The 21,586-nt window shown below is 34.6% G+C and overlaps 1 protein-coding gene across 1 annotated transcript in view; it reads left to right on the top strand.

The window, feature by feature from the left end:
- Nucleotides 1-21,586, top strand: part of LRRIQ3 (leucine rich repeats and IQ motif containing 3) — a 188,941-nt gene that overhangs the window by 103,560 nt on the left and 63,795 nt on the right. Inside the window, exon 5 of the mRNA XM_055341019.1 lies at nt 6,552-6,708. Coding sequence (XP_055196994.1) covers nt 6,552-6,708 — 157 coding nt within the window. The remainder of the gene's footprint in view (nt 1-6,551; nt 6,709-21,586) is intronic.

Below are 21,586 nucleotides of genomic sequence, written 5' to 3'. Positions count from 1 at the left end.
ACAGAAAGATTGAACTCCTGTATCTGTTGCTCTGTGCTATATCCTGGGTATGGTAGCTGTTTAAGAACTTTTTCTCCATTAGTTACATTCCTGTGGGACCCATAGGTATAAGCTCTACTTGTTACCAGAACCCGTCAATATGGAGCTGTTCCCTGCTAGCAGCTGCAAAAATTTGGGCATAAATGTGTTATTAGAAGATATTTAGCTACGTGGACTGAAGCAGAGGAAGAATGCAACAATTATATCCATTGGCCTTATTTCTTTGAGAACACCTCCATAGGTTCCTATAAATGTGCCAAACTAAAAACTTGCCCCTCAGGCCAAATCTCTTGGGGGAGGAAATGGCCTCTCTCAGAGAGAAGGGCAGTATGTTTCAATGTGCTATCTGTTCAGTGCCCTGGGATTTTTAGTCTGCCAAGAACTTTCTCTCCAATTGTAATAGTCCAAAGGGGCCCAAGAACTAAAGTCTGCCTTTGTCTCCATAGCCAGGTGATTAAGGGAAGCAATAAAAACCAGGTCACTAGATATAAAAACTGGGGCACCAGATATGTGTAGAAGCTCTTCTCTGGGATATACTGGTATTCTGGAGTGCCATAGAGGGGAATACAAAGATGTCATCCAGCAAAATAGGAAAGAAATAGAAAGAAGAAAAGAAACATAATAAAAAGAAAGGAGAAAAGGTAATAAAAAGAAAGGGGGGAAAAAAAGACGTCACCTGCTGGCTTTGGTAAGGCATAAGGAGAGCATGCACGAAAGTGTCCATTAGCTGGAGCATAATGGGGGCACTCACAGGAGGGGGGGGACAAAAAGATGGTACCCTCCAGCTTCCGCAAGATGGAGACAGCAGGAACATGTCACCCACTCCTCTGACTCTGTAGTGTAATCCAAGAGTTCCTGCTTCCTAGACCAATGCTGTACAATTCGGAAATGAGTCTTTCACTCCAAGTCTTGGTGGTTCTCAAAGGATTACTTCTGCACCAGGCCACAGGTGGGTGAGTGTGCATTGCAGGCCCTTTAACAGCTGCATTGTTTGTTTGACACTTCATAGATCTCTATTTCTTTAGGGCCAGTTATTGGAAGCTTTATTAGTTTCCATTGGTGGTGTTATATTTACTTGATTTTTGTCATCTTTCATTCTTTACATTGGTATCTGCATATTTGGTTAAACAATCTCCTTTTCCAGACTTTATAGGTTCATTTTGACAGAGACGCTTCTCCGACAGCTCAGTTTGGGTGTCTAGTTGTGTCTGCTGATAATATCCTTGGGCAGGTTGTTCCCCAGTTAGAGTCTATTCTGGTGAGGCAGCTATTCAAGCTCTGAGGGTGTACCCCTGGCTAAGAAGAGCTAGATAAGACTGCTGGCTTGGTTTCTCACTTGGCTTGCCCAGGTGATTGTAGTGTGGGCTCTGTGGTTGCCTAGATTAGACTCTGGTTAGATTTATTAGATGGTTGGGATTTGATTTAGTTTCTTTACCCTAGCAGGACAGCAGGACGGGAATCAAGGCCTGCACATCTCATTATTTCTGTGACTGAATGTTCTAGTCTGGTGTGGCCACCAGTCTTGCTCTGCAGACAGGGAGAGCTGTGGACTGTACTCTCTGTTCAAGTGCCACTATGAGCATAGCTATTGGATGGGCTACAGAGCTTCCTGTGTGCTCTGGTAAGACTCTGGTTCGACAGGCTGACACCAACATTGAGCAATGAGTACAGATTAGTTTCCTTGCCTAGGTGCAGTAGGAGAAGCAGTTCCCAGGCTAGTAAGGCTCATGGTTTGTGGCCTTGACTCAAATTGCCCCATGCCTCAAGTTCCCTGGCTGAATAGGACCCTTGGCTTTCCCCTGGGGAATCAGCTCTACCTACCTGCCACTCATTTTTGCTGCGTTACACAGCAGCTTCTGGCTATTCTTACCAGCCCTTCTTGTCAAAGGGGGCCAGGGATCATGCTCGGCAGCAGATGGGACTATGACTCAGCTTTCCTGTGGGTAGACCTCTTTAGGTAACTCCCAAATTTTCCTAAATAAGCTTCCCCATTGGGAGACCAGAAGCTATAGTACAGTGGTAAAGCTATGAATTAAGTCCCTTGACTGGACAAAGCAGAGGGACCCTCTATACCCAGTGCTATGTTTGCTTTGGGGGTGATAAGCTCTGCCTACCTACCTCTCAGCTTGAGCATTGCTGGTGTCCCCTTCCTATCAGGTGATGCTAGGAGCCATGCTCTAAAGGGATAGGGTGATAACTCAGCTCCTGGATAGTGGCCTACCAGGCTCCAGGGCCAGCAGATCTCCTTGTTTGACTACCTGAACCAGGGAGACCTGCAGCCTTCCATATTCCTTGATCACATTCTTCCACTGATTAGATTCTACAGATAAACAGAAACACTGAGACTACTGCTCGGGCTTTGCAGGGAGGACTTCAGTCCACTGAGATCCCGGTGCTGGTCCCATCCTGCTTTGTTACAGTCAGATTCCCTGTGGTTGAGCATCGCAGATTCTCTTGTAGTCCCCACAGAGTGAGACCAGAGTATGAGCTTCCACAAAATGACCCACAGCACTGTGGGAGCTGGATGTCACCCCTGGGTTCTTTTCCCACTGGAAGAGCTGTAAGCTCGGGGGACACCTCTCAGTGTGGTGCTGCAGTGGCCTGAAGGAGGAGGGTTGCTGTCCATATGTGACATTCCTTTTACCTTTTACTGCATTAGGTCTTGGTTTCTGTGGTGCCTTGAGGGATGTGCTTCAGCTTTATTCTAGGATTTTCTCAATGGTGTTTTTTCCACAAATGGTGTTTAATTTTTCCTGTGTGGGAGAGCAAGGTCAGGAATGACATATGTCATCATCTTAGTGATGTTACCTCTTTTCACTTTCCATTTTGAAAGATAGTTTTGATGAATATAAAGATTTTCTCTTCTTTTTTAGTACTTTGAGTATGTTGTACTATTACCCGCTGACCTCCATTGTTTCTTGTAATAAGTCTGCAGTTCATCTTATCTTGGTTCCCTTGTGCAGGACTAGGCTTTTTCTTCCACTGTTTCAGGTTTTTCCCTTTGATTTTGGATTTCAACTATTTTACTATGATGTGTCTTGATGTGTTATGTGTTAATTCTACTTAAGCTTTTTTTTTTTTTGAGCTCTTGGATGTGTAAATTAATATTTTTCATCAGATCGCAGAATGTTTTAACACTTTTAATATTTTTTCTCTTTTCTTTCTCTCTGCTCTGGTAAGTCCCATGATTCATATGTTGGTTGACTTAATTGGACCCCACATTTTTTTGTGCATCTGTACTTTTGCCTTCATTATTTTCTGTTTATAAGCATAATCTTTATCAATCTCTTCAAATTGTCTGATTTTTTTTCTTCTTTCAATTCAAATGTATTATTGAACTACTATGGCAAAATTTTTATTTTGGTTACTTTTCAACTGAAGAATTTCCATTTAGTTTTGTTTTATGATTTCTATGTCTTTATTGATAATCTTTATTTGAAAAGACTCTGCCATTATACCTTTATTTATTTGAGGTTTATTTCCTTTAAACGTATTTGCAGTAGTTGCCTTGAGTATTTATCTGTTGTATCTGTGATTTATGCCCTTTCAAAGGCCATTTCAAAGGGCTACTCTTTGTTTATACTTTGTGTTTCTTTGTCTCATGATTTTTTGGCTGAAAATTGGACATTTTAAATGGTGTATTGTAACCACCCTTGATATAATATCCTTAACCAGGATTTATTTATTTGTTTAATAAGTTGGATAGACTATTTTACTAAACTTTATTTCCCCTGTATTGAATAGATTCTGATATTGCTCCTTAGAGGGCAAACCTTTAGCCAAGTGCAGACACCCTTGGAATAATAGTGATTTAACAGTATTCTCTTTGAGTTTCTCTTTTTCTGACTTCTCTATTAAGTTGCTCTGAACTCCTTTGATATCACAACTATTATTAGTTTTCACTAATTGCCAGCTGACTACTCTATTGTTGTCAACCATTCACTGGGAAATTAATTGCTCCATAGTGTGATCTTTTAGAATTGAGCTCCTTACAAAAATAATCTTTGAGACCAGTTTTTGCAGTTTGTTCAGATCTCAGAAGGACTCTTCTTAGCTATCTCTTCTCCATGTTCTCTCTGGTAAATCTCAAGATGGTTTACGATTTAGCTTTCTATTTTTCTAGAGCTACGTTTTTAATTGCTTATCACTTGTTGAGGCCAAGGGCCATGAGAGTTATAGTAATCTCTACCTATTGCACCTGGGCTGGAGTTTCTGGCTCATAAGTGGGTTCTGAGAGGAGGGAGAGAACCCAAGATCTCTCAGATATTCTTGCTTGAAATAGATTATCTAAAACATGGATCCAGGCTAAGGTATTTCTTGGAACTATACTGTCGCCCTCAACTGATACCAAGCAGGGAAGGGATCCTGTGTTTTATTGTCTTTGCCTTTTTCGAGTGGAACTTCTGTTAGGTTAAATTTGGGTTGAGGAGGGGAAAAGAAAAGAGAGGGTAAGTTGTTTAAATTCATCAGTGTCTCACTATTCTTACTGAGATTTAATATATTTTATTGAATAAATGCTTATTTATTTGCTGTATTCCCGGGATCCCTGGGTGGCGCAGTGGTTTGGCGCCTGACTTTGACCCAGGACGCGATCCTGGAGACCCGGGATCGAATCCCATGTCAGGCTCCCGGTGCATGGAGCCTGCTTCTCCCTCTGCCTGTGTCTCTACCTCTCTCTCTCTCTCTCTGTGACTATCATAAATAAATAAAACATTAAAAAAAAGAATTTTATTTGCTGTATTCCCTTAGGACAATTTACAGACATTTTAAATGGTTGTTTCACTGGGGAAAGGATCCAAAGAACTCCTGATAACTGTATTCTAGAAATTATCTCCCAAATATGATTCTATTCAAAGCTACTACTTTTCTCAAAACTCAGCCATGAGTGTCCATCCCAGTGACCTCTCCCTGTTTTCCAAGCATGTCAAGTATATTCTTACCTTCTTGAGTATACTCCTGCCTGGCCTTTTGTACCTGCTGTTTGCTTTGCTAGAATTTTTGTTTGTTTGTTTCATGAGATTCTCATGGTATTTTCTCAGTAATACTATCCCAATCTAGCCTACATGAAAAGCAGTTCATTCATGTCTCTAGTGTTTTAGTTCTGTATTATCTATCTCTACTTATAAAAGAATATACGCTTCATGGAATTAGGAACTTTCTTCTCTTCACAGAACACATATTGGTCACTTTCAGAATAATACTTTTTTTTAACATTTCTTATTATTTTCTTCTTTTGGCAGTTGGATGATCACTAGAGATTTTATTAACCTGTTTTATTTGCAGCTATGTGTGTTCATATGACTATATTTTTGTTACATTTTTAAGTGATCAAAAGTAATAAGTACAACTGAAGCTTGAAGTGCTTAAATGATAATTACGTTCCCTTAGTTTTCACATTTTTCCATTCCCAAGGGCTGGAATGCCTCAGTTATATGCATGGCTGACAGTGTATCTGAAAATAGTAAGGCAAGATTTAATGATTTTTAGAGCAAAGCTGCCCCGCCAGCTAACACTGGTCATCATGGGAGAAAAGTAAACTTCTCTCTTATTGAAGTCATTATAAGTTTAATCTCTTACTATATCTTACTTACTTTAATTTGTAGAACATCAATGAAAATATTTTGAATGAAGAAATGAATAGATGAAGCCAACTTTAAAAATCTGAAAAGTGGAAAAAAATGCTTTCTTTTATTAATTTTATTTTAGATCTGCTAGTTAATAACAAGGACAACTGTAATCTTCCTACTTGGTTCCTCATTTTAATTCAAATGACTTTACTATTTCATCACACAAATGAATGTTACTGACTCCTCTGTTAAGCAGTCTCCACTCTCAACATGCAGCCCAACAACGGGCTTGATCTCACAACCCCGGGATCATGACCTGAGCTGAAATCAAGAATTAGATGCTTAACTGACTGAGCCACCCAGGCGACCCATATTTAGTATTTTATAATTAAGTTTGGTATTAGTTTGTTGATGCCATTTACAGATAATATTTTGGATATATTGGGTTAAATGGAACTATTAAAATTAATCTCATCTATTTCTTTTACATCTTTTAGTGTGGCTAGTTGACAATTTACAATTATCTTATGGCATATGTTATATTACATTGGATAGTACTGCTCTAAGGTAATTTTTCTAGGTGAATATAAAAAGTTACTTCTTCACTGGAGCAGAAAAATCAAGAGTTCATCCTGGCTACCTTACGTTTCTGTAGATAATTTAGTCATGTTCTCCTTGCCATTATATTATAAAACATATAGCCAGACATAAATGCAGAATTGTTTATGGATTCATATCACCAGAGATATCTCACTACTCATTCATCCCTTGATGAATGATGATGAGCAAATCTTAGTGCCTAAGTAGTTTTATATAGTAGTAATATGGAAACTAATATTACATTAAATTTACTATGTTTTCAGAAGTATAAGTGAATTCATGAGTCATTTTTTCTTTTCTTTATGGCAAAAAACTAAATGACAATTCCCCCTTCCTTTTCTTCAGCCCCGTGTTGTTGTGTAAAAAACCTCAGGAGAAATTTATTAGTGAATGTGAAACAAAATGGATTTATATACAGAAAGGATATGAAGACAGGCTCTTTAAGGATCTCTTTTTTCAGCCTGAAACTAATAAAACAGGAATGCTTACACATTGGAAACATGTAAGTATAATTATTTTATTACTTTAAATTTTTTAATTTAAGATACTCTAATTATAATTTATGTAGCTTTAGTAAAAGTTTCTTCATTCTCTTTTAAATATTTTCCATTACATTGTTAATATTCTGAGATTTTCTCAATGAAAGAAAAGTTATAAAAGTACAAATATAATTTATGTGGTATATTATTCTTTTTTGGTATATTATTCTCATAACCATTTTATAATTTATGCTTTGTATATATTTTTTTCTTATATCAATTTTGCAAGTAGCTTTTAATAGTAATATAAAAGTCTCTTTGTAGTAGCTGAAAACATAAAAAAAAAGCTAGTTTACTAAAGACTGATAATACTATATATAGCATAGTATTCATTCAATATCTTATGCTAAATTATGTATTGTTTTGAGGACACATAAAAAATAAAACTTTTATTAATTGAATGCCTACTATGTATAAGGCACTGTGCTAGATATTTTGCATGTGTTCTGTAATTTATTTTCCACAACACTACAAGATAGGTATTTCTCATTTTTATAAATAAGGAAAACTAATGTTCTGATGGGTTAACTGACTTACCAAAAGTCACACACTTGAGGGGCATTGCTAAGACTTAACTCCAGATATTCTGACTCCAGAGTTTGTTCTTTTTTTATCCTTAGAGTTTTTTTTTTTAATTTGAATATTAGATACTGGTAGAAATGAAGACTTGATTATGCAGTATAATTAACTACAGAAAACTTTTAATAATGTGTAAAACAGTTTGTGATAAATAAACTTTCACACGTGGACCTGTTTCTAAATACCTTGCACTGCAAGTCTTTCCATTATATTAACACAGTTAGAAAGGACTGTAGTAGGTCCAGACTGTCATTAGTCTGATTTCAATGTTATTGAGGACATATTTTCTATGTATCCTGTACTATTCTAGAAATAGTACAGGAATATATTCAAGCCCTCAAAATCCACAAAAATTGTCCATTGGATAAAAAAAAAAACATAGGTTTAAAAGGCAGAGGTATCCTATTAAAAACTTCTTCATTAGCATGCAGTACCAACTGTATTAATTTTCTCTAGATGATATTATGTTCTATAAAATTATAAAGTCCATGTGAAGTATCTTTAGGCCCTCTGTGGAATATAAACTCACTGATTTAGGCATGTTACTTGCTTTTTAAATATGCTTTATGCAGTGCAGACTTTCACTGAATATTGTATATGGTACATATCCAATTGATAACTAATTGGATATATATATTTATATATTTATAAAATACTTGCACTCTCATATACAGATATATGTACATATACATAGCTATATATCCATATGCAAAATCTTATATACATATATGGATATATGTTGTATTATGGCAAGTGACTACTATAAATAGGAATAAAATATTCATATTGTGGAGGTATTTTATTTGTTATCTATGAAGTCACATAGAATATATCATTGTCAAATCTTTGAAAATATTTTGAAAGTTAAGAGATTTTGGAAAATATATTTGTTATAAGGAGTTTTCTAAAGCTCTTTAATATTATTGATAACTCTACTAACCACATCACTCTGTTAACTATTTTTTAATATTCTATAAATTTGTACATTTTTCTATGCTTTTTCACTGTTTATAGCTACTATTCATAAAGCATTATAGAAGGTGTCTTGAGCTCAATTTCTTAGAGTAATTGAAATGGTCCTTAATTGTAAAATTCACCTTTGAATCTTTACTTCTTCTGTATTAAATTGTTGTTCCATCTTCTAGTGGTTTCATTTGGAGTCTCCTATTTAGTTCACTAACTTGGTGTACTATTCATTTGTTATTTTTGTGACTTACATATCTAGTCATTAGAAACTTGGTGCTTGGTTATTTAGAAACTATAGTGAGAACAAGTGATGCCATAGAGTGCCTAAGAGAACCTTGGATCAAAAAAATGTTTTAAAAATTTAAGAGTAGGGTAAGGGGGGAGATAATAAAGTATCAGTATTTAATACTAGGAGTTCATTTTTAAAAATGCTGCAAGTAAAGTAATGGAGAGGATTAGTCAAGAGTAGAATCAAAATTTTAGTAATTAGGTAAATAATTAGTGTCTGTCTTTTCCTGTTTGGGGATTAAATGCACTTAGTCTAAAAGGCATAATATTTTTCATATTCATGGTAACCTAAAATAGAAAGAGCCAGAGGACTGAGTTCAAGTTACATTTATGTAAGAAAGGCTGAGCAGTAAAGCCAGAGGTCCATATAAATATCCAGAAATTACAGTGCACACTTAAGCTATTAAAGGGGATACAGAACCAAAAGTCAGAATTCATGAGTAAGGAATATGATGAAAAAAAAAATGAATCAGAGGAAGTTGAGGAACTGGAATAATTGCTAGGGACATTATTTATCCATGGTTTACATGGTCAGATGGTGATTGTTCCTCTTGCAAAGGAGGAACATAGATACAGAATCATGGTGGTCAATTAGATCAAGTTTTAGGGAGACATATATTATTATAATGGATTTTAGGGAAGTTTTGATACTATTAGATGAATTTTGCTGGGACACCGAAGAATATTTGAAATTTTCTTTGACATAATCAACCCTTTCCGTCCAAGGTTATTGTGGAAGATGTATATACAGGGAGTAATAGCAAACAAAGCAGTTTCTAACTGGGGTGTTGGCCTGAAAGTCCATTGCAAAATTTTAGTAACCTGGGCTAGACTATGAGATATTCTTCATTATTTATGTTTTGTCAACTTTGTATTATTGTTTCACTTATTTCCTATCTTGCAAACATGAATTTTAGAGGGAATATAGTATGAGAGAAAGACACACCCATTGTAGTGAAAAAGAAAAAACGATTTGCAGGAGGGGAAAGCAATTTGCAAAATATTTATCTCAGAGGCAGTCTAGCTGCTCTTTTTCCCTCCTCACACCTTTACATCTGAAGCTTTCGTAAGCTGGTTTAGTCATATGTTGTTAGGAAGGAGAGAAAGCATCTAAAAGGTAAAAAAAAAAAAAAAAATGTTGGCTGGGAACCTTAACTGTTTCAACCTCTTGGAAAGAAAGAACAAATGTATCTTGTAGATCTCAATCTTTGACAACTTACCTCCTAGAATCGTGATCTTTTTTTTTTCTTAGAACTTGAGCAACACTTTCCCTTCTTGAAGCATGAAAGTTGGCATTACATACCTTTTATCTTGACTCATTTTCTGGAGAAGGTCCATATGTTTTCCCTAGTTAGCAACAAAATGAGGAGGGGGGTCAATAAAGCAATCCAATTCAATTTCTCTGGAAGGGATTTCTTACTTGGAACCACTTTTAATACTTTGAATGTTCATATCTTCCTTTATGCCCCTGTATGATTCCTAGAAACATTGGACATAATCTAATATGACAGTCATTTCTTCTAAAGTAAGATATGCTTTAAAAATGCTGATTTGGTTGAATTTTTGAATATTTTTAAAATTTTTTCCTTGCTTCCAAATTTTATTTTTCTCATAACTAAGACTGATGATATATACATGCCATATTGAATGCCATTTTTGTAAAACAAAATAGAAACAGTCTTCAAATACAGTCCTATTAATGTTCTCCATTATTATTAAATATATTTTCCTAAAGATATATAGATAGAGACTTTTCATATTGCCTTCTTTCACTTAGTAATATGCATTTAAGTTTTGTCCATCTCTTCATGGCTTAATAACTCATTTCCTCTTAACACTAAACACTATTTCATTGCCTGGATATATTACAGTTTATCCATTCATCTATTGAAGGACATCTTGGTTACTTCCAAGTTTTGGAAATTATGAACAGAATTGCTATAATCATCCATGTGCAGGATTTTGTGTGGACATAAATTTTCAGATTGTTTAGGTAAATACAGTGGAGCATGATTGCTGTATTATATGATAAGAATAAAAAAAAAAGAATATATCTAGTTGGGGGATCCCTGGGTGGCACAGCGGTTTGGCGCCTGCCTTTGGCCCAGGGCACGATCCTGGAGACCCGGAATCAAATCCCACATCGGGCTCTCGGTGCATGAAGCCTGCTTCTCCCTCTGCCTGTGTCTCTGCCTCTCTTTCTCTCTCTCTCTCTCTCTCTCTCTCTCTCTCTCTCTGTGACTATCATAAATAAATAAAAATTAAAAAAAAGAATATATCTAGTTGTTTTTTTTTTTTTAAGATTTATTCATTCATGAGAGACACAGAGAGAGGTTGAGACACAGCAGAGGGAGAAGCAGGCTCCTCACAGGATCCTGATGTGGGACTCAATCCCTGAACGGGGATCACACCCTGAGCCCAAGACAGACACCCAACTGCTGAGCCACCCAGGTGTCCTGAATATATGTATAGTTTTGTAAGAAAGCTGCAAACTGTCTTAAAAAGTGGCTGTACCAGCAATGGATGAGAGCTCCTGTTGCCCCATAACTTTGCTAGCTGGTGTTCTAGACTTTGGCTATTCTAATAGATATTTAATAATATATTGTTGCTTTAACTTGCAGTTCCCTAATGCCATGTGGTGCTAAACATATTTTCATGTTTACCTGCCACCTGTATATCTTTGGTGAGCTGTAGTTCTCTTTTGACAATTAAAGAAGTGAGATGATTTATCACATGGCCTATGTGAGTAAGAGGAAGGAATAGGGCTCCACTTAATCAAGGTTACTGTGCAGTGTACAAGTGTATTTATTCACAGTCTATGTAGATGATATTCCCTGAGGTTGTGCAGAACACACCGCACATGGAAAGATGGAAAGATGAGTTTGCCCAAATTTTATAAATCCAAATAACTAATCATGTTTGAGGACTTGTGGTGTATGTGTGCGCCTACTTTAAACTTAGGTAAATATGGGAGTAAGGGGAGAGAATAATCAGAATAATAATCATATTACAAGCCAAGAAATATTGAATTCACTTTTGCCTTTTGCCCTTTGTCTAGTTTAACAGTAGATGACACCATATAGAAAATATAGGGAGAAAAAAAAAAGAAAATATAGGGAGGGTTGATCTTAGATTCAGGAGATATGGATTTGGTTACCTCATTTTAACTCTGTGGGATGTTAAAAAGAAACTTAGGGATAGGTATTTTATTTTTAAATTTCACTGTTTTGTGAAATAAGATTGCTTTCTTATACTGGAAATGGACCTTTATTCTCATTGTGTTCCTGTCATGTTGTTACAGCTTATATATTCCCCCCCCAAAAAAGCTTTGTGATGACATTCTTTTAAAATTGTCCTTTGTCATTATCTGTCATTTTGGGGCCCATTCAGCAATTCAGTTCATTTCAAATGAGTATTTTTTGAATATTTACAATGTCCTTAGCACTGAAACAAATTCTAAAGCCTTAAAACATTATAATCAAACAGGTTCTATGCTGGAACTTTTAGGGAGAAAGGAAAGAGAGCTAGAAAAACTCCCTGAATAGGGACTGATTATATAAAGTGTGTAACTGCCAGGAATATACAAATTCAAATCTATTTTAGTCAGTTGCATATATCTCATGGGTCTGACTGAAGGAGATGGAGTTGTCCTGAGTATTAAGACTTCTTGGAAATAGTGGCTTTTAGTGGTAGGTGGAAGTATGATATATTAGAAGGATGTATAAAGACAGATACTAGGGCTGCCCATGGCTAAGGGTAATTTAATTTAAGCTTCATTCAGCCCTCTTTTGGGGTCCAAAGAAGCAATAATAATGGTTCAAAAGTGAAACTATACTTAATGGCTTTGTTAGCACTTAGGAGGCTAAATTTAGTCATTTAATAAAGTTTTACAGGTATTTATTGTATGCTTTTTAGATATCATTTTCTCTGCCCATCATTGACAGTAAAAATAAAATAAATAAAGCATGTCCCCTTTAATCAAAGATTTTACTGAGAATAAAGAGAGAAGATTTGGAACCAGATGAATAAGGACAGAAACATACAAGGATAATTGTGGTTGCTCAGATGCAAGGAGTGTCATTAGCTGAGAGCTCCAGCTTTTAGGTTTTTTTCAGGGTTCAGATCTGCTTTCAAGCAGAGGTCACACTATTTTCTCTAGGAAAATTCCAGCCAATTATTGAGTACGGCAATGTTGCAAGGACCTGGCCATTTCTGCTCAGTGTAGGATTTTCAGACAGACAGACTTTGCTTCAGAGTTCAAGGGTGATTGGCAGAAAGTTTGGCTTTCTCCGATTAATCCACTTCCTCCATTTTCCTTTAACAGATGTTGCTTCCCAGTAAACCTCTTGAATACTTAACTCTGTCTCGGTATCTCCTTTCTAGAAAAATCAACCTGTGACTGTTTATTGTGCTTAGCACCATAAGATGAAGATAGGAAAGATTTGAAACCTAGCAAATTCAGAATTAATTTTGAAAAGCAGCAAGTGGACACTAGTTTAATATATAATCTGAGGTGAAAGCTTTGGGAGTTGCTAAGGTCAGTAGGAAAAAGAGAATTGAGCAGAGGATTCACCTAATAGCATAACACATCTGGAAAAGGTAAAGAGATAGGAACAATAAAGTACTGATAATATTGCTCAACAAATACTTTGGTGCATTGAAGTGAATAAAGGAAAATTAAATGACTTAAACCTGAGACAGACAGAAATCTAGGAAAAAATTATTAAGGGGATCCTTTTAAATTATTGCAGATGATAACTGTATTGGCATCTTTTAACACATACTTAAAATGTCAGTTCTGTTGGTCCCATTCCCATACATAAAAGCCTTAATATAAATAATATACAATAATTTTATCTCCTAGGAGTCACAAGACCAATATAAATACACATATAAATACAAATTACTTTATTAATATTTCTCAATGAAGCATCCATCCTTTTTATTATTGAGAATTATGTTTTTCATAATCATAGCTCCAACTCAACTTTCACATAGAACATTCACAAATAGGCAGGCTATCCTGACCTTCTAGAGCCAGTTAGAGAACTATATGCTACCCTGCCTGACCTTTTAGAACCAGCTGGGGAACAAATGACAATTACTGAATTTTAACAGAAAATGCAGTTGTGTTTGTGTACATATCCATAGACTTCCTTTTGTTAAAATATATAATTTGGATATAATCTTTTGCTCTGCGTAAAAAAGACATTTCCATGCACTACAATGAGTGTTTCTGCCTGAACCATTTTCTGGAGAGGCAAGAAATCTATGCAGTACCCTTAAGCTTGGCTCTCTCTCTTCATTATTCAGTTTCTCCCATCTTTTTGGGCAACTGACTCATAGGGGAAGCCTAATTTTATAAAAAGCAAAAAACTGGCTGACGTTTATGTTCGTCAAGTATTTTCATTTGATATCACCAGGCACTAAGGATTGCCATCAATACTGGGCCACCTGAAAGTTCAAAACTGGAGATTTTATGGATTATCCAAGTTTTGTTACATGTTAGGACTGTTCACATATATCCCACGGTATAGCCTTTGAGTTTGAATGTGGGCAGTACCCCTCCTTGGGTGGACATGGGCTTTGATTTTTGACTCCTGACCTCCTGAGCCATCAAATGTATAGTTTAGCTTGTAAGATGTTTCTTCCTGATCTACAGATATTATTAGAGTAAAAGCAGTTTTGAGTGTTGAGCTTACCACTCTGGGATCTTGCCTTCTCTTAAATTTTGACTTGACCAATCCTAATTTTATTGATAAATATTTCCTGTTTTTCAAAGACTTTAAAAAAATCTTTCATCTGGCTTTCTTGAACTTCAGAATTGGCCCAAGTTTATATCCTACTGATGCTGGACATGGATGTTTTGACTCCATATTTTCTATTATTAAGTAACTAGTACATTTTCCTTTGACCTGATAACCATCTTCTTCTTTTTTTTTAATTTTTATTTATTTATGATAGTCAGAGAGAGAGAGAGAGAGAGAGGCAGGCAGAGACACAGGCAGAGGGAGAAGCAGGCTCCATGCACCGGGAGCCCGATGTGGGATTCGATCCCGGGTCTCCAGGATCGCGCCCTGGGCCAAAGGCAGGCGCCAAACCGCTGCGCCACCCAGGGATCCCCCATCTTCTTTTTTTAAGTATATTTTAAATATTAAGTCTGTTTTACTTTATATTGATTTTAAAATATAATTTTAAGTGTACCATTATTATACAGTGCTTCTTCTTACCACTACCATGAGCAGTCTCTATGTTTTTTATTACTTTCTGAGATTTGGCAGTAATTAATCTGTATTTTAGGGAATATTAATTGTCTAATAATTATCAGTCCTTTTTTTTTTTACAAGTTCTAATAGCATTTTATTTCAGTTTTTTTAAATATATTTTTGTAGGTTCCTGTTTGTTCTAAGTAATCTAACTTGAAACTTGATTTGTTATGACTCCATAGATGATGCTAAAAAATTCATATTTAGGATTCAAAGAGAGAGAAAATATATTAAAATCTTGTTAATTTCAAATGAAAGTTCCAAGTGTTATAGTTAATAATAAATGTGTTGTTTTACACACATTTTGTTATTTTTCTGCTTCAATTTTCAAATGCTAAAAAAATAATCTGCATATTTAATTGGCTTTTTTGCTTACATTGTTAAATTATCATAAACACTAAAATTGTTACAGTTTTTTTTTTTAAACTTGAATCCTAAAATCCCCTGAAAATTTTTAATGATTTTTCTCAGGTCTCTTTTCATTATATTAATTATTTGGTATACTTCAAATATTTGACATTTCATTATAACTCTGACAAGCACTACTGAAACTGAATTGTCAACTCTACAATATTTTTTATAACATCTCCACTGAGATATAATTCTCATAACCCAAAGTTCATCCTTTTGAAGTATTCGATTCAATGGTTTTTAGTATATTCACAGACTGTTGCAATCATTATCATTATCTAATTCCAGAACACTTTCATTACCCCAAAATGAAATCCCATACCATTAGCAGTTGTCCTTATGGACCCTGGCAACCATTAATCTATCTTCTATATCTATGACTTTGCTTATTCCAGGCATTTAGTATAAATGGAATAATAAAATGTGTGTCTTTTGTGTCTGGCTTCTTTCACTTAGCATAATGTTTCCATCATCTATGAGGTAACATGTATCAATATTTCATTAATTTTATGGCTGAATAATATTTTATTGTGTGACTGTGCCACATTTAGTAATCTATTCATTAATTGGGTTGCTTCCAATATATGGATATTATTAATAATGCAACTGTGAGCATCCATATACCAATATTTGTCTGGACATATTTTTCAGTTTTCTTGGCTAGATACCTGGTGGAGTTACAGGGGGATAATAAGGTAATAAGGTAATTCTACATTTAATTTTTTGAGAAAGCACCAAACAGTTTTCCATAGCAATTGTATCATTTTATATTCATATCATCTATGTATGAGAGTTCTACTTTCTCCAAATCCTCATCAACACTTGTTATTATTTGTATTTTTGATTATAACCAGCCTGGTGGGTATGAGGTGGTACATCACTGTGGTTTAAACTTGTATTTCCCAATAACTAATAATAATGAGGACCTTTTTATGTATTTATGGGCCATTTGTATATCTTTTCTGGAGTACTATCTATTCAAATACTTTCATCATTTTATATGGTTCTTTTTATTGTTGAGTTATAAGAATTCCTTATATATTATATTTTCCCTTATATATTCTTGATACAAGTCTCTTATCATATATATGATTTGAAAATATTTTTCACATTATGTAGATTGTCTTTGACATTTTTAATGATATCCTTTGAAACACAAAAGCTTTTAATTTTGATAAAATTGATCTCTTTTTTCCTTTATCACTTATATTTTCCATGCAAATATAAGAAACAATTATTTGAACCAAGATCTTAAATATTTCTATGTGTTTTTCTAAGAGCTTTATAATTTTATCTCTTCTATGTAAGCCTACAATTAATCTTAAGTTATTCATTATATAGTATGAATTAGGAATCCCACATCATTATTTTATATGTGTATATGCAGTCGTACAGCACCATTCTTTGAAAAAAAAATCCTCGTCCTTCTATTGAATTATCTTGGTATCCTTGTCAGAACTCAACTGACCATATGCAAGGGCTTATTTCTGGACTCTAAGTTCTATTCTATTGATCTATATGTCTACCCCCACACAATCACTTGGCATTGCAAAGTTCTTGTTATTTAAATAATATGTTACTGAAGAAAAAAGTCCAGTATCCTAAGAATCTTCAATAATATCGTTTGAATAATGTTACAATTAAGGTTAAAATCTATTACCCTAAAATTTGTGTTTTATATCGTTAGACTCAAAAACTAATCAATATGCAAACTCCTCCCATGTGTACAAATGTTATATTGTTTACTTCCAAGCATTTTGAAAGTCTGCAATTTTAATATTCATGCATAGATAGAAAATCAGATATGGAGAGCTGATACGGAGAGCACGTTTCTGAGAGTTGACAAATGGAAAGAATCTTCAAAGTCCTTAGAAACAATTGATGTTTTTTCATCCTTAGGACACTGATTTATCCCACTGATAAACTATACGGTTTAGTGCAGATTTCATGACCTTTATAATCATAAAATCAGCTTTGCCTCCATACTTTAATGCAATAGATCCATACATAAGTTTATACATACAAATAAGTATCCATATAGATACCTTTTAGGAGTGTTAAAACTTGGTTTCAAATTTCAAATTTTTACGTTCTTTAATGCTTTCATTTTCCACCTTAGCATGCCTTAGGGAAATGAAGAATGGAGTTTTTTTTTTGTTCATTAAGAATTTGTTATTTAGATGAGGTAATAGAATAATGACCAACATGTCTATATAATTAAGCATCCAGTGTGTCATGGAACATATAAAAAACTGAATGTCAAAAAAGATCAAGGAAAACATTTAGAAAATATATTGTCAAAGCTGTGGAGGTAAGAATCAGCTATGTGAATAGAAAGGAAGCTATCTTCACTATACATACTAAGAGATTTATGAGAGGATTCATGGAAAGTAAAGTTGGGTAGGGCTGTTGATGAACATTTTAATTTTCACTTGAGTGCTGAAAATGATTATTTGGCAAGCAGTAGTCTCTCTGTGCCTTTTAATATCATTTGTGCCTTTATACCTGTGAAGTTACTTAGAATTAGTAAGTTACATTTGTTATTCAAACTTTTGTATAGGATAGTGGGTGACCACATGTTATGATGGTTATTACATTCCTTTATTTATGATCTAAAGAAGAGAGTAAATAGTGAAATCTTATAGCCACCGGACTAAAGTTATTCTGATAATGAAATATCATAGACAGATGACAAGAAAATGTAGGAAAGTTTCCAGATGAAAGAGCATAATAGAGGCTGTAGATTTCAGTAATTGATGGGGCTTTTAGCATTTTATTTCATTTTATCTTTTCAATGTATTTTGCTCATTATTCTGTTATAAACAGTACGCTTCAGCTGGTTTAGGCTCCAGTTTCCTTGTTCATTCTTACCTGTTTGCCCCATGTTTTCCTTACGTAAATTAAGTGTCATCTACGTTTTTGCATCTTTCCAATTCATGTTTCCAGTTTCTTCAAGATGCTTTACAATGAGCTCAAACTTCTGGTGATACTTACCGTTTTTACAATATCATTCAAATTGGAACTTTCACATTTTATCTTGTTATTCACAGGACAAGATACATTATTAAATAAAGTAAAATTGGTTAGGTTAAGAAAGAATTTGAGCTTGACCACTGGATTAGTACAGGTGACACAGAGTGGTTCTGGTTCTAGGAACTGGCAAAGGAGGGTCAGTTTGGTAAGTAGCTCCACATCTAATGAGTACCGTGAGCTCTACTCACTGTCACATGACTAACTAGCAACAATTGATGAACTGTGAAAAGCTTAGCAGCATTGAAATCAGGTCAGGTTAAAATAGCTGGTATTAATGAGGTCTAACCTCAGGTATCAAAGCTTAGACACTATGTTAAAGGATTGTCTTAAGAAGAAAACTGGTATTAAAGATTGCATTTCTAGAACGACGGCTTGGGAAATGGCCCAAGGCAGATGTCGAGTTAGAAATGGGAAACATTGCAAAGGCAGATAAAGTGATGTGGGCTCACGAAAGAGATAAAAATATAATAATTACCAGAATTATGTGTCAGGCTTTGAGCAAAGGTAAATTAATAGGGAACTCTAAGTATTGGTCCAGAGAGGCTAATTGTCTCTTATCTTAGGCCCTAGAATTGAAAAGAGAGGGGAGTGTGTATGTTGGGGATTTAGTAGCTCCAAAGGAGGGAGTGATTACAGAAAAAGAATGTATCTCACCAGCAGATTTTTCTTCAAGACAAAACTATTGCTGTGTATTGTGAGAGATTCCTGTATTAAAATTAACTATATTTGATCTTGCTATGAATTAGCTATTGAAAGCAAAGTCTCCTCTTTTTTATAGATAGAACTAATATATAAAAGCATTGTTTTGTGTCCTCCCTCCAGTTCACCTCCATTCCAGCACATTGCCTTCTTTCTACAATATGCCATCAGATGGTCTGTACACAAAGTAAGCACCAAAATGCCTTCATTCATTCACCTTAAGTTGGTGGCACCAAGGCCAAAACCTCCTTCCCAGAATATCCTTCTGTTTTTGTTTGTTTGTTTAAGAATAAGATTATTCCCAGAATTGTACCTCTTTAACTGTCTCTGTCTTCACTTTAGCTTGCAGCATCAAAAAAAAAAAAAAAAAAAAAAAAAGTCCTTGGGACACCTGTGTGGTTCAGCAGTTGAGCGTCTGCCTTCTGCTCAGGGTGTGATCCTGGGGTCCAGGGATCCAGTCCAACATCAGGTTCCTTGCGGGAAAGCCTGCTTCTCCCTCTATCTGTGTCTCTGCATCTCTCAGTCTGTCTCTCATGAATAAATAAATAAAATATTTAAAGAAAAAGTCCTTGATAATATCCCAGAACCAAGATTTGGTCTTTATCAATATTAGGAAAAACTGATTCTCTGATTTAACTGCAATATTATTACTATAATTTTTCTTGTGTATGTTTCTATTTAAATTTATTTACACACTGCTTCCTTTGAAAGTGACTTTTATGGTAATGTCTCTACACAGAAAATAAATCCTTTATGGCAAGTTGTATTTTATTTTGTTTTTGCCACCTTTTATCTAGCACAGTGATATGCACATAGGAGGCACTTAACAAATATTAACTGATTTAAAATGCTGTGTTGCATTTAAAAGAAGTAAAAACTCTACTTATATTATTTTGAGTTATAACTCATGGAGTAATTTTAATATATTTTCTTAAAATACTATTTCACCCTGCTACTATGAAAAAAGTAGCTAATGGAAGTCTGCTTATCATTGTGCTCTTTCTATGTGGGAGAAAGAAATAAAGTTATCATTGAAAGAAGACATGAAAATAAGATGCAAGTCAAAAATAAAACAGCACAAGAAGATCTTAGGTTATGAACTATGTAAATAAAACTATTTCTTGCCAATGCTGTTATGCTAGAACTTAGAATACTTTTCAAAGATAAAGAAGACAAAGGGGTTACTCCATACTGTGGTCATTATAATAAAATTCATTATTCCAGAAATAATACAGGCTGATTATATAAGCAAAATAAAATAAATTATATAGATAAAATAATGGATGTTTTTTTTTATATAATGGATGTTTTTAATGGATAATTAAAGAAAATGAAAATGGAGAGCCTTAACTTTTCAGAGCATGTTTCTTTTTGATACTGTTAGAGGTGGGGTACTTCATATAGGGGCAATTGATCTGACTCACTGTGCCAGGTAATTTTTTACCCCAGATCTTTAACAGTGTTGATAAATCTTGAAAATACTAGTTCAGAGACAACATTCAAGTCTTATGCAAGATCTATATTTTTTGAAATTGGGGCATAGTCCTTGTGTGGGAAATAGCGTATATCCTCAACTACTAAATATGTAGGAAATGCACACACTACGCATTTCTTAAACATCTTAATGGAGAGTAGAGGTAGGAGAAAATATATAAAGAATGTCTTTCCTTTTCAGCTTTAACTTTTGAATTCATTGAAATATTTAAAAAACTATCATTCATACTTTTAGGTTTCTTGCTATCACAGGGAGCCATGATTCTTAGGATTTGTGAGTACTTAAAAGGGTATCGAGCTCACTGTCCTCAAGGGAAAGTGTAATGTTTGCTCACTATCATTAACTAATGGTATATACCTCAAGAGTTTACCTATTTTTCTTCCCATCTTTAAATTTTATCACTGTATTTTTCTTCAGGGTAAAAAAAAATTATGGGTCAATTTTCACTGAAGTGGGCTGGATTTATGTATTCACCTCTCATCAGTGTCAAAAGGAGTTGTGCACATCATTCCCTGGACAACAGGATGAAAACCTGTCTCTCATTGGACACTAGGGATATCAGCTGTACACACAAGATAAGTGTAAAGTCGAAAAGAGAAATGCACTTAGTAATTCATCCAAGCCAGCATATTTTAGCAGTTTGAAACTTGCATGAAAATGATCATGAAATTATTTCCTCATACAAGAAAGCTAATATTACTGTTTTTAAATCCAGTGAAATGTACCATCATAAAAATTTTGCTTTACAAAGACTGATAATTCAAAACTTTTCCAGCTGTCCACCCTTTTCTAATAAAAAAGATAACAAAACCAATAAAATGATCATTCTTTACCACTTACTTAGAATGAATTTTTATTTGTTCAGAGTAAGAGAGAGTAGCTATTTCATGTATTTCAATATTGGTCTGTGCCTTGAAGGACAAAAATTAGTGTTTTAGGAGTCATCTAGAAGTTGACATGCAATTTTCTTAAAACTGATTTAGGTACCATGACTTGGAAAATATTAACTATTGAATCACACTGATGCTCTCTGGTCTATTTAAGATAGTTTTAGAGATATTTCATCTAAGCACAGTGTTTAATGACCATATTCGCTTGTAAAGC

This window comes from Nyctereutes procyonoides, unplaced genomic scaffold, assembly GCF_905146905.1.
Source record: "Nyctereutes procyonoides isolate TBG_1078 unplaced genomic scaffold, NYPRO_anot_genome, whole genome shotgun sequence".
Lineage (NCBI taxonomy): Eukaryota > Metazoa > Chordata > Mammalia > Carnivora > Canidae > Nyctereutes > Nyctereutes procyonoides.
This window is presented reverse-complemented; position numbering and strand designations above follow the sequence as displayed.